This window comes from Cajanus cajan, chromosome 7, assembly GCF_000230855.2.
Source record: "Cajanus cajan strain Asha chromosome 7, NIPB_CcT2T_4, whole genome shotgun sequence".
Classification (NCBI taxonomy): domain Eukaryota; kingdom Viridiplantae; phylum Streptophyta; class Magnoliopsida; order Fabales; family Fabaceae; genus Cajanus; species Cajanus cajan.
This window is the reverse complement of record NC_138523.1, coordinates 1,098,640-1,113,146: the sequence shown is the minus strand read 5'-3', so window position 1 is coordinate 1,113,146 and position 14,507 is coordinate 1,098,640. Positions and strand designations below refer to the sequence as shown.

The following is a 14,507-nucleotide window of genomic DNA, read 5'->3' as shown; positions in this document are numbered from 1 at the left end:
TCCTCTCGCGTTTAACTTTTTCCTTTCAAATCAAACTCTCTTTGGTTTAGAAAATTCTGAAGCACAAAAAAAAAAAATCAAGATTCTTTATATCTCACTATACAAAAATTAAATTCAAAATTTGTATTATGAAAAGAACCTAAGATTTGTCATCTCTTACTATATGGTTTTAAAAATTTGATTGCACCAGTCTATCTGATCCGTTGAACTTAGAATTAGCTAAGAGAAGGGTATCCTTAAGGACGTGATTGATAAATGTTGAGGTACAAAATAAAGAGAACGGAACCGGTTAATTGTTTTTTACTTGTACTTTGTTTGATGAATAATAGGAAGTATAAAGTAAAAAAAATAGAAATTTTACCATAATATATATTTTAATATTAATTATCTTAATATAATATATGATATTATTATTTAATATTAGAAGTTAATATATATTGTTCTGTATTTTAATATATATTATAAATACTAGTAAGATAAAGGAGCATTTTGTACCTCTTATTTTTTTTAAAATATTATGAATAAATAAAAAAGATAAATTGAATGTGTGGTTGTGAGTGGTTATTAAAGAACATGAACAACTTTTTCACTTTTCTTTTTAAACAATTGAGGAGTATAATGGTCAACAAAATAATTATATATCATGTATTCTTTTTATAATAGGTAGAGATCATATAATATATCATAAATATTATATTATAATATATATTATTATTTTTAAAGCTAACAATTTTGTAAAACTTTTTTTTTCCTAACTACAAAGAATAAGAGCGAGTAGCACAACTTAGATAATATCAGTTTGGAATTATGTTTTGAAATTTGATAGGTGATACAGTCAGGAAAAAAAAAAGAGTGGGAGCGAAAATGAGGAGAGAGAGAGATCCGAGAAATTAAAATAAAGATATTGTAGTTTTTTAATTTTTAGTAGTTTGCATGTAGGACAAAAAGTTGTGTCATGGTTTTTTGAGTAACAAAAAGTGAAGTTTTTGTTCTGTATATTTACTCAATTTGTGTTGTCCCACCCAACTTTTTAAAATTAAACATGAAACAAAGAAAATTATATTATTAGATTATTTTAGTAAATAAAATGGATCCTAAGTGTATCCCACAAAGGTGGATAGTTCAAAAATGGGTTGAAAACATATATAGTTATTTATTTGGTGTTAGTTTGTAACTTTGTATTATTCTTTAATTAGAATTAGTTTTGTCTTAATACAAATTTTTATTAGGTGAGTTACTAGGGTGATTGGATAACAATACGGATAATATTTATAAAATTGTATCAAATTAATAAAAAAAAATTATGATTATTTATTTCTAACATGACCCAATCCAATTTCATTTTAACTGTCTCGATTGGTCATTATCTTTAGTAATTTGGTTGGATAATAAATTAATAAATTTTTAACTTGATTAATTAGACTTAATCCAATCCAACTTATTAATGTTAATAATAAATACTAATTATGTATTTTGTTAATAATTAATATTAATTTTTTTTCTAGGACATATATTGATTATGTAATTTATATTTTATATTTTATTTTTCATAGAATATAATATTTTAATAAATTGACCCAATTATCTAACCTAACCTAATATGATTAGGTTGGGTTGGGTTGCTTGACAAAAAAAGCATACTTAACCTAACCCAACCCAATCCAACGTGATCCATTTACACCCTAGTTGGTCTAATGATATTGAAAATTATCTTCATATAACTCCATCCATGTATGAATTTTTTAATCTTTTAATTATCCATCTTATGTGTAGTAAGTTAACCCATACATTGTGACTAGCTAATTGCTTCGAGTTGTCATATCTCCTAAAATATAAGGATTGTAAGGCTATTTATGAATTGCACTACCTATTTTTCCTAACAACTTCTAAAATCAAAATATCTTGAAAAAAAAAAGTTATTATCTTCCACTAACCATTTCTTTTTTTTTTTCTTAGGGGAGTGCCTTTTACTTTATTGAATTATTGTTTTCTACTAACTTATGTCTCATGTTTACATGATGAATCATCATCTTAGACTTAATAGATCCTAACTTGATCCCATTCCCATTAATTTTAGCTGCCTTTTACCTAGTGACTAACACGATTAACTATCATGATTGGTGCCCCCAAACTAGCTATTAGCTAAAATTAATAGCCTAAATCAACTATACATTGAAATGACTAGCTAAGTTGGTTATCTTGATTAACTAACCCAACTTGATTATTAGCAACATGCTTAGACTTTTGACCCCATTACTAGTAACAATAAGAAAAGTCATATAATAATTTAATCCATGTGTACCAATGTTGAAGTAAGTTGATTTGTACAACTATCAAATCAAAGATTTGAAAATGTCTAAACCTAAAATAAAATAACCCTTTTACTATGATGTCTCCTTTGCTGCGAAAAAATTATTCTAGTTTCACGATAACCAATGCCTCCACTTTGTCCCCTTCCTATGCTTCAACAACAATAACAAAGTCTCCTTCAAATCTATGGACTCCATGGAGAAAGTGCCATCCAAATTCATAAATTTGAATGTCAAAGATGAAAGGATAAAGATGAATAGAAAAAGTAAAATTGAGTAAGAGATAAAATAAAGAGAAAAAAGATGAAAAAAGAAGCAATAGTTTTGGAATGACAATAAGAGAGAGGGGCAATGAAAGAGAAAGAGAAGGGTATTGGAGTGAGAGAAGGAACAACCAAGGTCAAATAGGGTAAGAAAGAAAAAATAAAAAAGAAAAAGAAAAAAATATTAATCATTAATTTTAAAGTCATATCATCTAATAGATAAAAAGAATTTTCACCTGGTTGGAGACATAGCTAGACTTCAAAAGTTATTTTGGTTTCCTTTTGGTTTTATGATAGAAATTGGTTGCTTTCATAATATATTCAAAGAAAGTATTGGTTATGAACTCATAATAGATGACATTCTAAACTCAAAATGAAGAATGATTCTAAACTTAGTATGGATATCCAACAACTTAAAAAATATTTATTCGATTACTAAACATGAAACATCATTGAGGGTTCGTTGTGTTCCATAGAATAATTTTTATATATGAATATTGTTGGTAACTCTCTAATTCATTTTAGAGCATATTATCCTACTTTCAAATAAGAACAATGAAAAGGAAAAATATACAATGAAGAAACACAAGAGTTTTATACTAGTTAACCCCAACTCAAGGCTAGATCCAATCCTCACTTTACCAATGAGATTTTCACTATAACTAGAACTCCAACCATCACAATCAATCAGACAAAAATCACTTATGATTGTTTATCAATACATAGTTGACAACTCTTTCATGATCTTTAACAACGATGCACCCATAGTGCATATACTCAACATCTCCTCAACCACAACACCTCTTAGGCTTAGGTTAGGATGTTATAACAATAAATTTGTTTTTCTAGTGATTGTTTTCACATATTACAACTTTCTCTCTCTCTCTCTCTCTCTCACTCTAAGAGAGATTTTCCACTAAGAAAAAATAATCTCTCACTTCTATACATAAATGCTCAGGGTCTTTGATATAGAAGTAGGTACACTCTTTCTTTCAAAAAAAGGATGAAGGAGAGAGTGAATATCCTTATCTGAGGCGGTAAATCAAGAAGCTTCTATCTATAATTGATTTTACATCTTCAAAGCTTCATCTTCATGTTCTTTTATAGGCTCAGAGGGAAAACAATAGACGCGAGCTTATGGCATAACAACTCTTTTCTTTGAAGAGGTTTTTGAAACATGTTAATTGTACATGACCTGCCTCTACTAAAGTTATCACTCTAAAGTCATCATTCTCATGAATCATTCTAATGAGCTTCAAGAAGGTATAGGCCTGCATTATGATGTTATTAAAGGAAAACATGTTTTGATGTATATGTTCCTCTAATGAGGACTTCTTAATGCATCATCATAGATAAGAGGTTTAACAATATTATGTACAACATTTCTTACCAGATCCTAACTTGGTCTTATTAATTTTTTTTTATTACTTATAATGTTTGATCTTATCAATTATCAAGATTAGTGGTCTCAAACTAGTTATCAACTTAAATATTTAACTTAAATCAACCATTTTTGAAATGACCAACTATATTGATTATTTTAATTGACTAACTCAAGTTGATTATTAACAATAAACTTAAATTTTTAATCTCAATAAGGATGAATAAAATTGTGTAATATTCTAATACATGTTAAAGTAAGTTTATATTTATATAACTATCAAATCTAAGATTGTAAAAATGTCTAGTCCTAACTAAACCAACCCTACTACTATGATGCCTCTCTTGTTGCGAAAATCTCCACCATAACCGATGCTTCTAATTTGTTTCCCTTCCATGTTTCAACAACAATAACAAAGTCTCATAATCTATGGACCCAATGGAAAAAGTGCCTCCAAATTCATAATTTTGAATTAAAAAATGAAATGAAAGGAAGGAATAGCAAAAGTCAAATTGTGAAAGGGAGGAAACAAAAGAAAAGAAAAAAAAAAAGGAAGCCATAGTTTTTTTGGAGTGACAATGAGAGGGAGGTGAGAGAGAGGGGACCGTAGAGGTAGGGCAGTTAGAGAAGGAATACATAAGTTCAAATTGGGTAAGAAAGAAAGAAAAAGTATCAACCATTGATTTTAAAGTCATAATATCTAACGGATAAAAATAATTCTCACATGGTAGGAGGAGACACTACGCCAAACTCACGTCTCTTTCTGGTTTATAGTTTCTTTCTACCCTCAAATTTGTTTTCCAAAAGTGCACAACGTGGCTAAACAAAGCCCAAAAATCTAACCCAACACCAAATAATAAATTAAAAGACCCAAAAAAAAAAAAACAAAAAACGATCGAGAGAAGACAACCTGAGAGTAACCAAACGCACAACACAAGCAGCACAAGAAGTTGCTCCATTTTCAACACTCAATCAGATCCCATACATCAATAGCTTCGTCACTGGTACGTTTTCTTACATTTTTCTCACCCCTCTTCTTTCCAACCCAACATTATCACATTTCCTCAAATCTGTGCCCTGCTTTTGTTTCTGTCCGATTTCAGCTCCGAACACTCTCATGGTTACGATTCACGTGTAATGCAATCTGACCTTTGTTCCTTTCTTCCCGGATTTTTCAGATGCTTGAAACTCATCACGTATATTAGTTTTTCTAGGGTTTCATCAATTTTCCTGAACGCCATGCCCTTTTCGATTTATATGTATGAAATTGTTGTGCGGAAATTCTGATGAATACAAAATTGAATTTTTCTTTCTGGGCTTTTTTGTTTTTCGTTTTTTGGATGTGTTTTGTTTATATTTGATTTGATTGTGCCTAAGTGGGGTTTGATTAGGACTAATTGTGATTGGTATTTGGTAATTTTTTTTTTTTTGGGAGTTTTGATTCATATGCTTTCATGTTGTTGGCTTGCCCCAAAGTTAATAGCTAGTTTTATTCGATGATGTATGGTTGTGGACAATTTGATTGACCCAAAATATTTTTGATCTAAAACTTGGTATTGCTGTCAGGTAAGGCAACCATGAGGGGCATTCTTTCTGCAAGGACAGCCTTGGTTCAACGTCAGAGTGAGAAGTGGGCCCTTGGTTTCAGACTATTTAGCACTCAGGGTGCTTCCACTGCTAGTACCCCACAGCCACCACCACCGCCTCCACCGCCGGAGAAAACCCATTTTGGTGGACTTAAGGATGAGGACAGGATATTTACCAACTTATATGGGCTGCATGATCCTTTTCTCAAAGGTGCCATGAAACGGGGTGATTGGCATCGAACTAAAGATTTGGTACTTAAGGGTACCGATTGGATTGTGAATGAAATGAAGAAGTCTGGCCTCCGTGGACGTGGTGGTGCTGGTTTTCCTTCAGGCCTCAAATGGTCATTCATGCCAAAAGTATCTGATGGCCGCCCTTCTTATCTTGTTGTTAATGCTGATGAAAGTGAACCTGGAACTTGCAAAGACAGGGAAATCATGCGACATGACCCACATAAATTGTTAGAAGGTTGCTTGATTGCTGGAGTGGGAATGAGGGCTAGTGCTGCTTACATCTACATCAGGGGTGAATATGTGAATGAACGTAAGAATCTCGAAAAGGCTAGGCAAGAGGCTTATGCAGCTGGTTTATTGGGTAAGAATGCTTGCGGCTCAGGCTATGATTTTGATGTTCATATCCACTTTGGTGCTGGAGCTTATATTTGTGGTGAGGAAACGGCCCTCTTGGAGAGCCTTGAAGGGAAACAAGGTAAACCAAGATTGAAGCCGCCTTTCCCAGCTAATGCAGGGTTATATGGCTGTCCTACCACTGTAACAAATGTGGAAACTGTGGCTGTCTCTCCAACCATTTTAAGGCGTGGTCCTGAATGGTTTGCCAGTTTTGGTAGGAAGAACAATTCTGGTACAAAGTTGTTCTGTGTGTCTGGGCATGTGAACAAGCCCTGCACTGTTGAGGAGGAAATGAGTATTCCACTGAAGGAGTTGATAGAGAGGCACTGTGGAGGTGTTCGAGGAGGATGGGATAATTTACTTGCTGTGATTCCAGGAGGATCATCTGTTCCTCTGATTCCAAAGAATATATGTGATGATGTCTTGATGGATTATGATGCATTGAAGGCTGTCCAGTCAGGGTTGGGAACTGCAGCTGTAATTGTTATGGATAAATCTACTGATGTTGTGGATGCCATTGCTAGGCTTTCCTACTTCTACAAGCATGAAAGCTGTGGGCAGTGCACACCATGCAGGGAGGGGACTGGTTGGCTTTGGACGATCATGGAAAGAATGAAAGTTGGGAATGCCAAGCTAGAAGAAATCGATATGCTTCAGGAGTTGACTAAACAAATCGAAGGGCATACAATTTGTGCCTTGGGTGATGCTGCTGCATGGCCGGTGCAGGGTCTTATCAGGCATTTCAGGCCTGAGCTTGAGAGAAGGATTAGAGAGAATGCAGAAAGAGAACTGCTACAGGCCACTGGTTAGGCTTTTACTAAGGTGGTTTCTTAACATATTTGCCTTAATTTTATCTTTTTAATTGTTTAAAGAAACGTTTATTGGGCCTTTCCTTATTTTGTGTTTGATCAGGGCTTGAAAATAGTAGATAAGCATAAGGTGTAGATGAAGAAAAATATATTTACTCTCAAATTGATATATTAGATGTTTAGAGAGGTATGAAAGAGATATCGTTAGACTCCAGAGAATTTCACACAAACTAGATAGTTCTATTTTTATATTTTCTGGACTAAACCAGAAAAAGGTTAGAACAGAGATCAGACAACAAAGAAAGAACACAGGACAGTCCCTCACGGAGAGTAACCTCTCTCAATAACAATAGACAGGCCTGCGCCCTAACACAGACTTTTTCTCTTTCAAACACACTCAATACCAATTACCCACTGAATACAGAAACTGTTGTGCCATGTACATAAATAACACCACACTATAACTGCCACACAAATCATAACTGCCTAAAGACACAAATACTACACAAACACTGATAATTCAAATACATAACATCCTAAACAACTGCCTAAAGACACATCACATAAGTATTCAGAGCTCGTATGAACTTAAATGTATAACCAGATGTCAGATAGCCAAACTTTTTTTTTTTTAATTAAGGAATACAAGTGCTGAATCACTTGAGTTAACAATTTTTGGTACCACTTGAGCCAAACTTTAGTAGTGTTTATTTCTGCAAAATGATAGATGCTGAATATTTATGTATTGTTGAAATCACTTTTAAGGATGTTGTTTGTTAAATTAACTAGCTTAGGGAAAGTTTAAGTGTCTGTTTTTTTTTTTTTTTGAGAGGAAGTGTCTGGTTAATCAATACTTTTTTGGGTAAAATAATTTGATAAAAAATTTGTCAGAAAGAGTCGAACGTTGTGCCTGAAACTTTTTATTTTGAGTAAGTTGCGCTTCTCTCCCTTGAGAGATAAATCTGTGGCATGCTTTAGTTCATTTTAATGTAAGCAGGCTTATGAAGCTTTTTCTCTTTCTATGGTTATTGGCATTATTGACAATATAGTTTTGAATTGCGATGATTGTCTGAGTCTTTAGAAAATGAAATGAAAATTTTGGGTAAAGTTTCAAAGCCTATAATAGAGGGATTTGTATACTGTCAACTCATTTTCTAAAGTCCTCAAATCAATCAAAAGATGTTCAAAATTAGTTGGTAACATTGAAAGTCGTAGATAAAGGAAAAGTGTCTATGGAAGGCTCATTCATAGTTGGTTTCCAGTTTCCACTACTAAGTGACTTGTTTACGTTAAAATGGACTAAAATGTAGTACATCTCTTAGTATAGAGGAGTGTAATTAACATTTTTATTTTTGTGGTCTGTTTATGATTACCTCATATTATTACATGAAATTCCATCGAGCCCATTTTGAATCAGCGACACATTTCCCTTATTCAGAGACTTGGATTTCTTACAACCTTGATGTGTGATCTATTTCTGAAATTCATATATGGCTGAATTGGATATTTGTTTTTCTTAGCTTTCATTTGTGCAACATTCAGTTCTTACTGAAATATATTGCTAAAAGAATTGTTTTTTCCCCTGCTGAGTTCAATATAGGTACTTTATTTATATGCTCATTTCTCTTAAGTTTATATGTTATATAGTTTTTTACATGTGAGATTGAAAAGCTTGTAGACCTGCAAGGTTAAGCAGGAACAATGCTAGGTGCATAGCTTTATTTTTTTTAAATGTTGACTTCTTTGCCATTGGCGTTGTGTTAGATTTATTCCATCTAAATATTTAAATATGAAAGAAAACCTTGTACTTAAATATCAATAATAACTATGCTGAAAATTTCTTTTGCAATGGAAGATGTCTGATTGTATGATATTGATGTCTGACCGTTCTTTACTTTTGAACTGTTTTATGTGTATAGGGGTGTGACTGTACTGGTGGATAGCAATAATGCGAATAAGACGGTGCCAGTCATTTTGGAAATATAGGTGGCTCAGGTTACTGTAGCTTAATCGCTACTTCTATTTACTTTTATGCTGTAGCAATTATGGCTGGACCATACCTGAGAAACCAGTTTAAACTGTGTACCTGCTTGTCATTTGGCACATTTTCATGTAATTTGTTAATAATATCTGTATACTGTTATTAATTTTGAGAAACAATTCATGATTACTTTTGTTATCGATTAATGATGAAGGATAATGTCCACTGGATTACCAAGACTTTGATTATGATATGGGATTGTATTATTTATTGGGATTAACATTTTAGAAGAACGTGTCACTGTTCTAAAACCAGCCTCAACTTTCTTGTATGAAGTCTGTTGATCCATGCATGGGCTAAAACATGTCCACTCTTTATTTTTGAAAAGGAATCCTGTGGAAAAAAATAAAAACTTGAGATCGTCAAATGTCATGATTTCACTATTTATTCTTTTAAAATTCTATTTAATAATTGAACTTTTGAATTAATATTATGTCAATTTTTATGCATACAATTTATGTTTTGATACATATATAAATGATATATATTATGTATTTTATATGCTTCATGACTTCCGTTTTTTGTCTGAGATGCTGTCAGCTTATGATAGTAGCTGATTATTGGCTTTTCATCATTTTCCGCAATTGATGAAACTTATATTAATAAAATTTATTAAAAGACTATGATTTCATGTAGTGGTAATGACAGGGAAGAGGAGGATCTATTTTCAAAATTCAGCTACGGTTTTCATCATGGCACCTAGGTCATCATTTGTCAATCTCTTTTTACCATGTAAAAGGCATGTTTGCCTTTCAAAAGGAGTTTTCATCAATGTGTTTCCAATTCTACTTGGATTTCTCAGCCCTATTCTGAATACATCATCTAATTGTGTTCTGATCATGATTTTGCTACTATTTATTCCACTAGTGGCCAAAACTCTACCTATCTTTTGGTGTTTTTGTCCACATAGCATATTATTGACCATTCTAGTTTGTGTGTGAGCATTTTATTTTTGTTTTTGTTTTTTTTTTCTTTCTGTTTTAGATTTACAAGCAAACTCAACTTTTGACAAGTTATAATGTAGAATTATTGTATTGACGTGTTTCAAGATTTGGAGTATTTAGAATGAAATTATATAAATTTAGCCTTACAAATTAATGTTTTATACCTTATCTTGATTTTTTTAAAATGAATTTTCTGTTGCACTAATCATAAGGTTTTGCACATTCTTGATATTTAGTCTACGAATCAAATGTAAGTTTATAGTTGAACCGATGGGCTATAAACTAGCTTAAAGGTCGACGGGAAAGGAAATTTGAGAGACATTTTATGAATTGCTCAAGTAAGTATGCACTCAACACTTATCATATTTATCTACATTGAGAAATAAGTACAATTTTATGTTTTTAATGTTACTATAAATAATTTTATAATCTAAGTACATGATTGCTACATCGAAAAATATTAACAATACACTAACTTAATTTTTATTATTAGTTAAAATTTATTAAAAATCAAACAACTTAGTGGGTTTCACATCTTATTTATCAAGTTATATTTGTAGTTTTGTAATTCTTAATAAACTTTAACTAACAGTAAAAAATTTGTTTAAAAGAATGTGTTAGAGGGTATTGCACATCTCTTGTTATCTTATTTTGATGATTATGAAAATTAAAAATGACAACAAAAGAGAAAATTACTATCCAACAAATAGGGTGTCATTGCATCGGCTTGAACCAAAAAGAAATAGATGATAGACACTCAAAAACTAAAACCAAAGGTACAAAAGAATTGGTGTCTTCCTTTGTTAAGCAATCTACAATTGAGTTACTTCCCTACAGAGTATGTTTGAAGGAAATATCCCATGGATATAACATTATGAACGTATAATTTGGACTATGTTTGCATGAAGGTGATAATCCATGACTCCATTGAATATGAGGTGAAGAGCAAGGGCAAAATAGTCTAGCACATAAAGTTTCATAAAAAAAAAGCATAAGTGATGTAAACAAATTTCTCACAAAAACTAGAAATAACAACTCTAGTCTTGATTTTTTTTAAAGGAATTTTTAAATAAAGATTGTTGCATCACAAATATATAAACCTAGTATTCAACAAATTAATCTTTATCAATTTTTATAATCATAAATAAGGTAGCATATTTATCCATCATAAAGCATTAAAAGAATCGTTAAGTCATTATTTTGTATAAATTATAATGCCTACTTTCTCACATAGAGACATAAATGCAAAATTGTATAAAATATTACACACTATATAATATAGATCAACATATGTACCTTCTACAATTCTAATCGTATGCCTATCCTACTCAAACAAATACATTCAATTTTTTTTGTTTACTCTATTACTTTTGAATAACAATTACATATGGATAGAACTTTGTGTTTATGCCTTTGTAAGGGACATATAACCACACTTGATTTTAATGAAATTTGTTTTGAAAAAAGGGATAGTTATCCTTGTAGGGATCCTAGAACTATTGCACATAAACTATTGTAAATTTGTCCTTAATTTTTGTATCAAAGTCATAAAACCATGCAACAAAATATTGAGCTTAAAGTTGAAACAAAGTATTGGTGTACAATGCGTGATAATACTTAGCATTGACTGATTTTTTGATGACATTTTATCAAGAAGCATTAGAGCTAGAACTCCTACATTTAAATTCTTTGAATGAACCTACAAGTTTTCAATTCTTTGAATGAACCTACAAGTTTTCAATCTGTATTAAGATATCTAAGAACCAAAATCAATGTTAAGATATCTAAGAACCAAAATCAAGTAATGATGAATTCTCATGCTATATGTGTGTAACATACAACATAGAGTTTTAATTATGCTAACAAATTAAAAATTACCAATTGGAAAAGTAGTGGTGTTTAAACATCAACATTGTCATCAACTTCATTACTTAAGACAAAAGAAAATGCTCTATTCACTCCCTGTGACAATACCAAATGAAAACCCAAATTATGATTGAATTTGACATGATAAAGAAAATTCAAAAGTAGCATACAAATGGAATTATGGAAATAACCTAGTAGGCTTCACAAGGAGAACATCGTTTGTGTTATAAAGAACAAGCAATCATTAATTCTCCACAAAATTCCTTGGCACAATCCTTGTCTCTTTTATCCAACCTTTTAATAGCAATAATAGTCCAGCAAATCCTAACTCTTCCTCTAAATGCACAACTCAAGACACCTCTCCCCAACACTCTCCCTACACGTAACAAAACATCAAATCATAATCTCGCACAAACGAATAAATTCAATATCATCAACAAAAAATAATTAGGGGAATTTATAAAACCAGGAAGCAACTAATTTAACAAGCCTTAAAAATAAGGGAAATTGATTAAAAATAGCCTCAACAGAAAATAATCAACATGAATACCTCTTTCAAGCCGCTCATTTAGGGGATTTCTCTATGGGCACAAAGGTATGCATTTACAAATTTAACAGCAATGTATGCCTACACTTTATTACAAGCTGGACATTACATTTACTTGAACCAAAATAGTAGTAACGAATGAAATGCTAGAAAACAAAAATATATATATATAAAAAAGAGGAAACAAGCTCCAACTTTGATCTAGAAAACCTAGCAATGGTGCATGAGAAAGCAGTAGAGGAGGGGAGAGGTAGAACATAGACAAGAGGTTGAGAGTGAGACGGAAAAGGGGATTGGGGCAAGTGAAGGCTGAGACAACATGATCAAGCACTCATGATCATTAAAATTTATGAAGAGAAAAAAATAATAAATTTGTTGGATAAATTATAATTCAAATTGGTCCATAATTTTTAAATGATTCAATAGAAAAAAAATATTCCTTAAATTTCTTTTATAGTACTATTTTTCTCACTTTTTTTTTAATAAAACGTGATTTATTATCTATTTTAATATTATATAATTTATTTTATTTATTGTTTAAAAAATAAATAATTTTATTATGAGGCTCGGAGTTCTTGTTCTTCTAAAATAATTTTTTTATTATTTTAAATATAAATTTTATATTTGTTTTATACTCTTCTTTTCTAACAAAAAATACCTTATTTTGTTTTGTTTTTATAATTTATTTAGCGACTGAATTTGATCTGATCGCTATAAGTATTGTCAATAATTTTTTAAAAATTTACTTTTTATTGAGTTTTGTGATTGAATTTATACTTGGTCCCTGCTTTTGCGACCAAATCATAATCAGTCACTACATTAGTTACATCTTGATCACTAATTCGGTCGCTAAAGGATAAACAAATTTAAAGTGGAAAAAAATTGGATAGCGACTAATTTAACTATTGAAAAGTTGCCACTAAACATTATCGGTCGCAAACTCGATTGCTAAATTAAAATAGTAACCAAAACAAATTTGGTGGCATATTTCGTCGATATCAGCCACAAACAAAATTCGATCGCTAATTTTGGTGGCTATTTTGATTTTTCTTGTAGTGAAAACTTATCCATTTGTGGGACTCCAAAACACTAGGCTTTATGAGATTTAATCAAGTGACCTCTCCTATTGAACAACTTAACAAAACATCCCGACTCATCATTCTCCATTAAACTGCCTCAACGGAATAACAAAAACATAGTGGGTGAAAGGGATCTGACCTTCCTAAGACCAAACACCCAACTCCATGAATTAACAATCACATTTTTTGACATTGGTGCCAAGGGAAATCTCAAAAGGTTCATACACCCTTATTCATCATATGATAATTAAAAGATAACAACCACGATTTTCCAAATTTAGGGTCAAAGACAACATTATAGGGTTTATATACCTTAGATTTTCTCATGATGAATAAAAAAATTTATCTCATAACATTAACCATGATTTTCTGAATCTAGGGGGGTTAACAACAACTTTATAGGGGTCACATACTTTAGATATTATCATATGAATATAAAATTCATCTCGTAATAAAAACAAGGTTTTATTGACATCAGGGTCAAGGTCAACCTTAAAAGGTTTTTAGGAACCCTTTAAATGTTATCCTCAATACTAATGTAAAAAAATGTGGTCACTATTATAAGATGATTTTTTTATTCATCATGAGAATATATAGGGTATATAAACCCTATAAGAATTTTCCTTACCCTGAATTTGGAAAAATATGGTTACTCTTATAAGATGAATCTTTTAATTTACATATAGTGAACAATGGTGTATGAACTTTTTAAGGTTATCCCTGACACTAAAGTCAACGTGGTTGCTATTGTGAGACAACTTTTTTATTCATCATGACAAAATATATATGAACCCTATAAGGTTGTCCTTGACCTTGAATTTGAAAAAATATGATTGCTCTTATAAGATGAATATTTTAATTGACATATGATGACCAAGATTGTATGAACCTTTTAAAATTGTCCCAAACCCAAATGTAAAAAATGGTTACTATTATGAGATTAATTTTTATTCAACATGAGAAAATCAAGGGTATATGTTGATCCTGAATTTGAATAAACATGGTTGCTCTTATAAGATAAATCTTTTAATTGAAATATGATGAACAAAGGT

The 14,507-nt window shown here is 31.2% G+C and overlaps 1 protein-coding gene across 2 annotated transcripts; it reads left to right on the top strand.

The window, feature by feature from the left end:
* The first annotated feature begins 4,785 nt into the window (after nt 1–4,785).
* Nucleotides 4,786–9,210, top strand: CI51 (51 kDa subunit of complex I). 2 transcript variants are annotated; one of them, XM_020349492.3, is made up of 3 exons: nt 4,786–4,957; nt 5,520–6,991; nt 8,898–9,210. In XM_020349492.3, the coding sequence occupies exon 2, from the start codon at nt 5,531–5,533 to the stop codon at nt 6,977–6,979; it is 1,449 nt and encodes a 482-aa protein (XP_020205081.1). In that variant the 5' UTR covers nt 4,786–4,957; nt 5,520–5,530; the 3' UTR covers nt 6,980–6,991; nt 8,898–9,210. The 2 variants fall into 2 exon arrangements, with proteins under 2 accessions (XP_020205081.1, XP_020205082.1); XM_020349493.3 differs by having other exon boundaries at nt 4,956–5,087.
* Nucleotides 9,211–14,507: the final 5,297 nt, after the last annotated feature.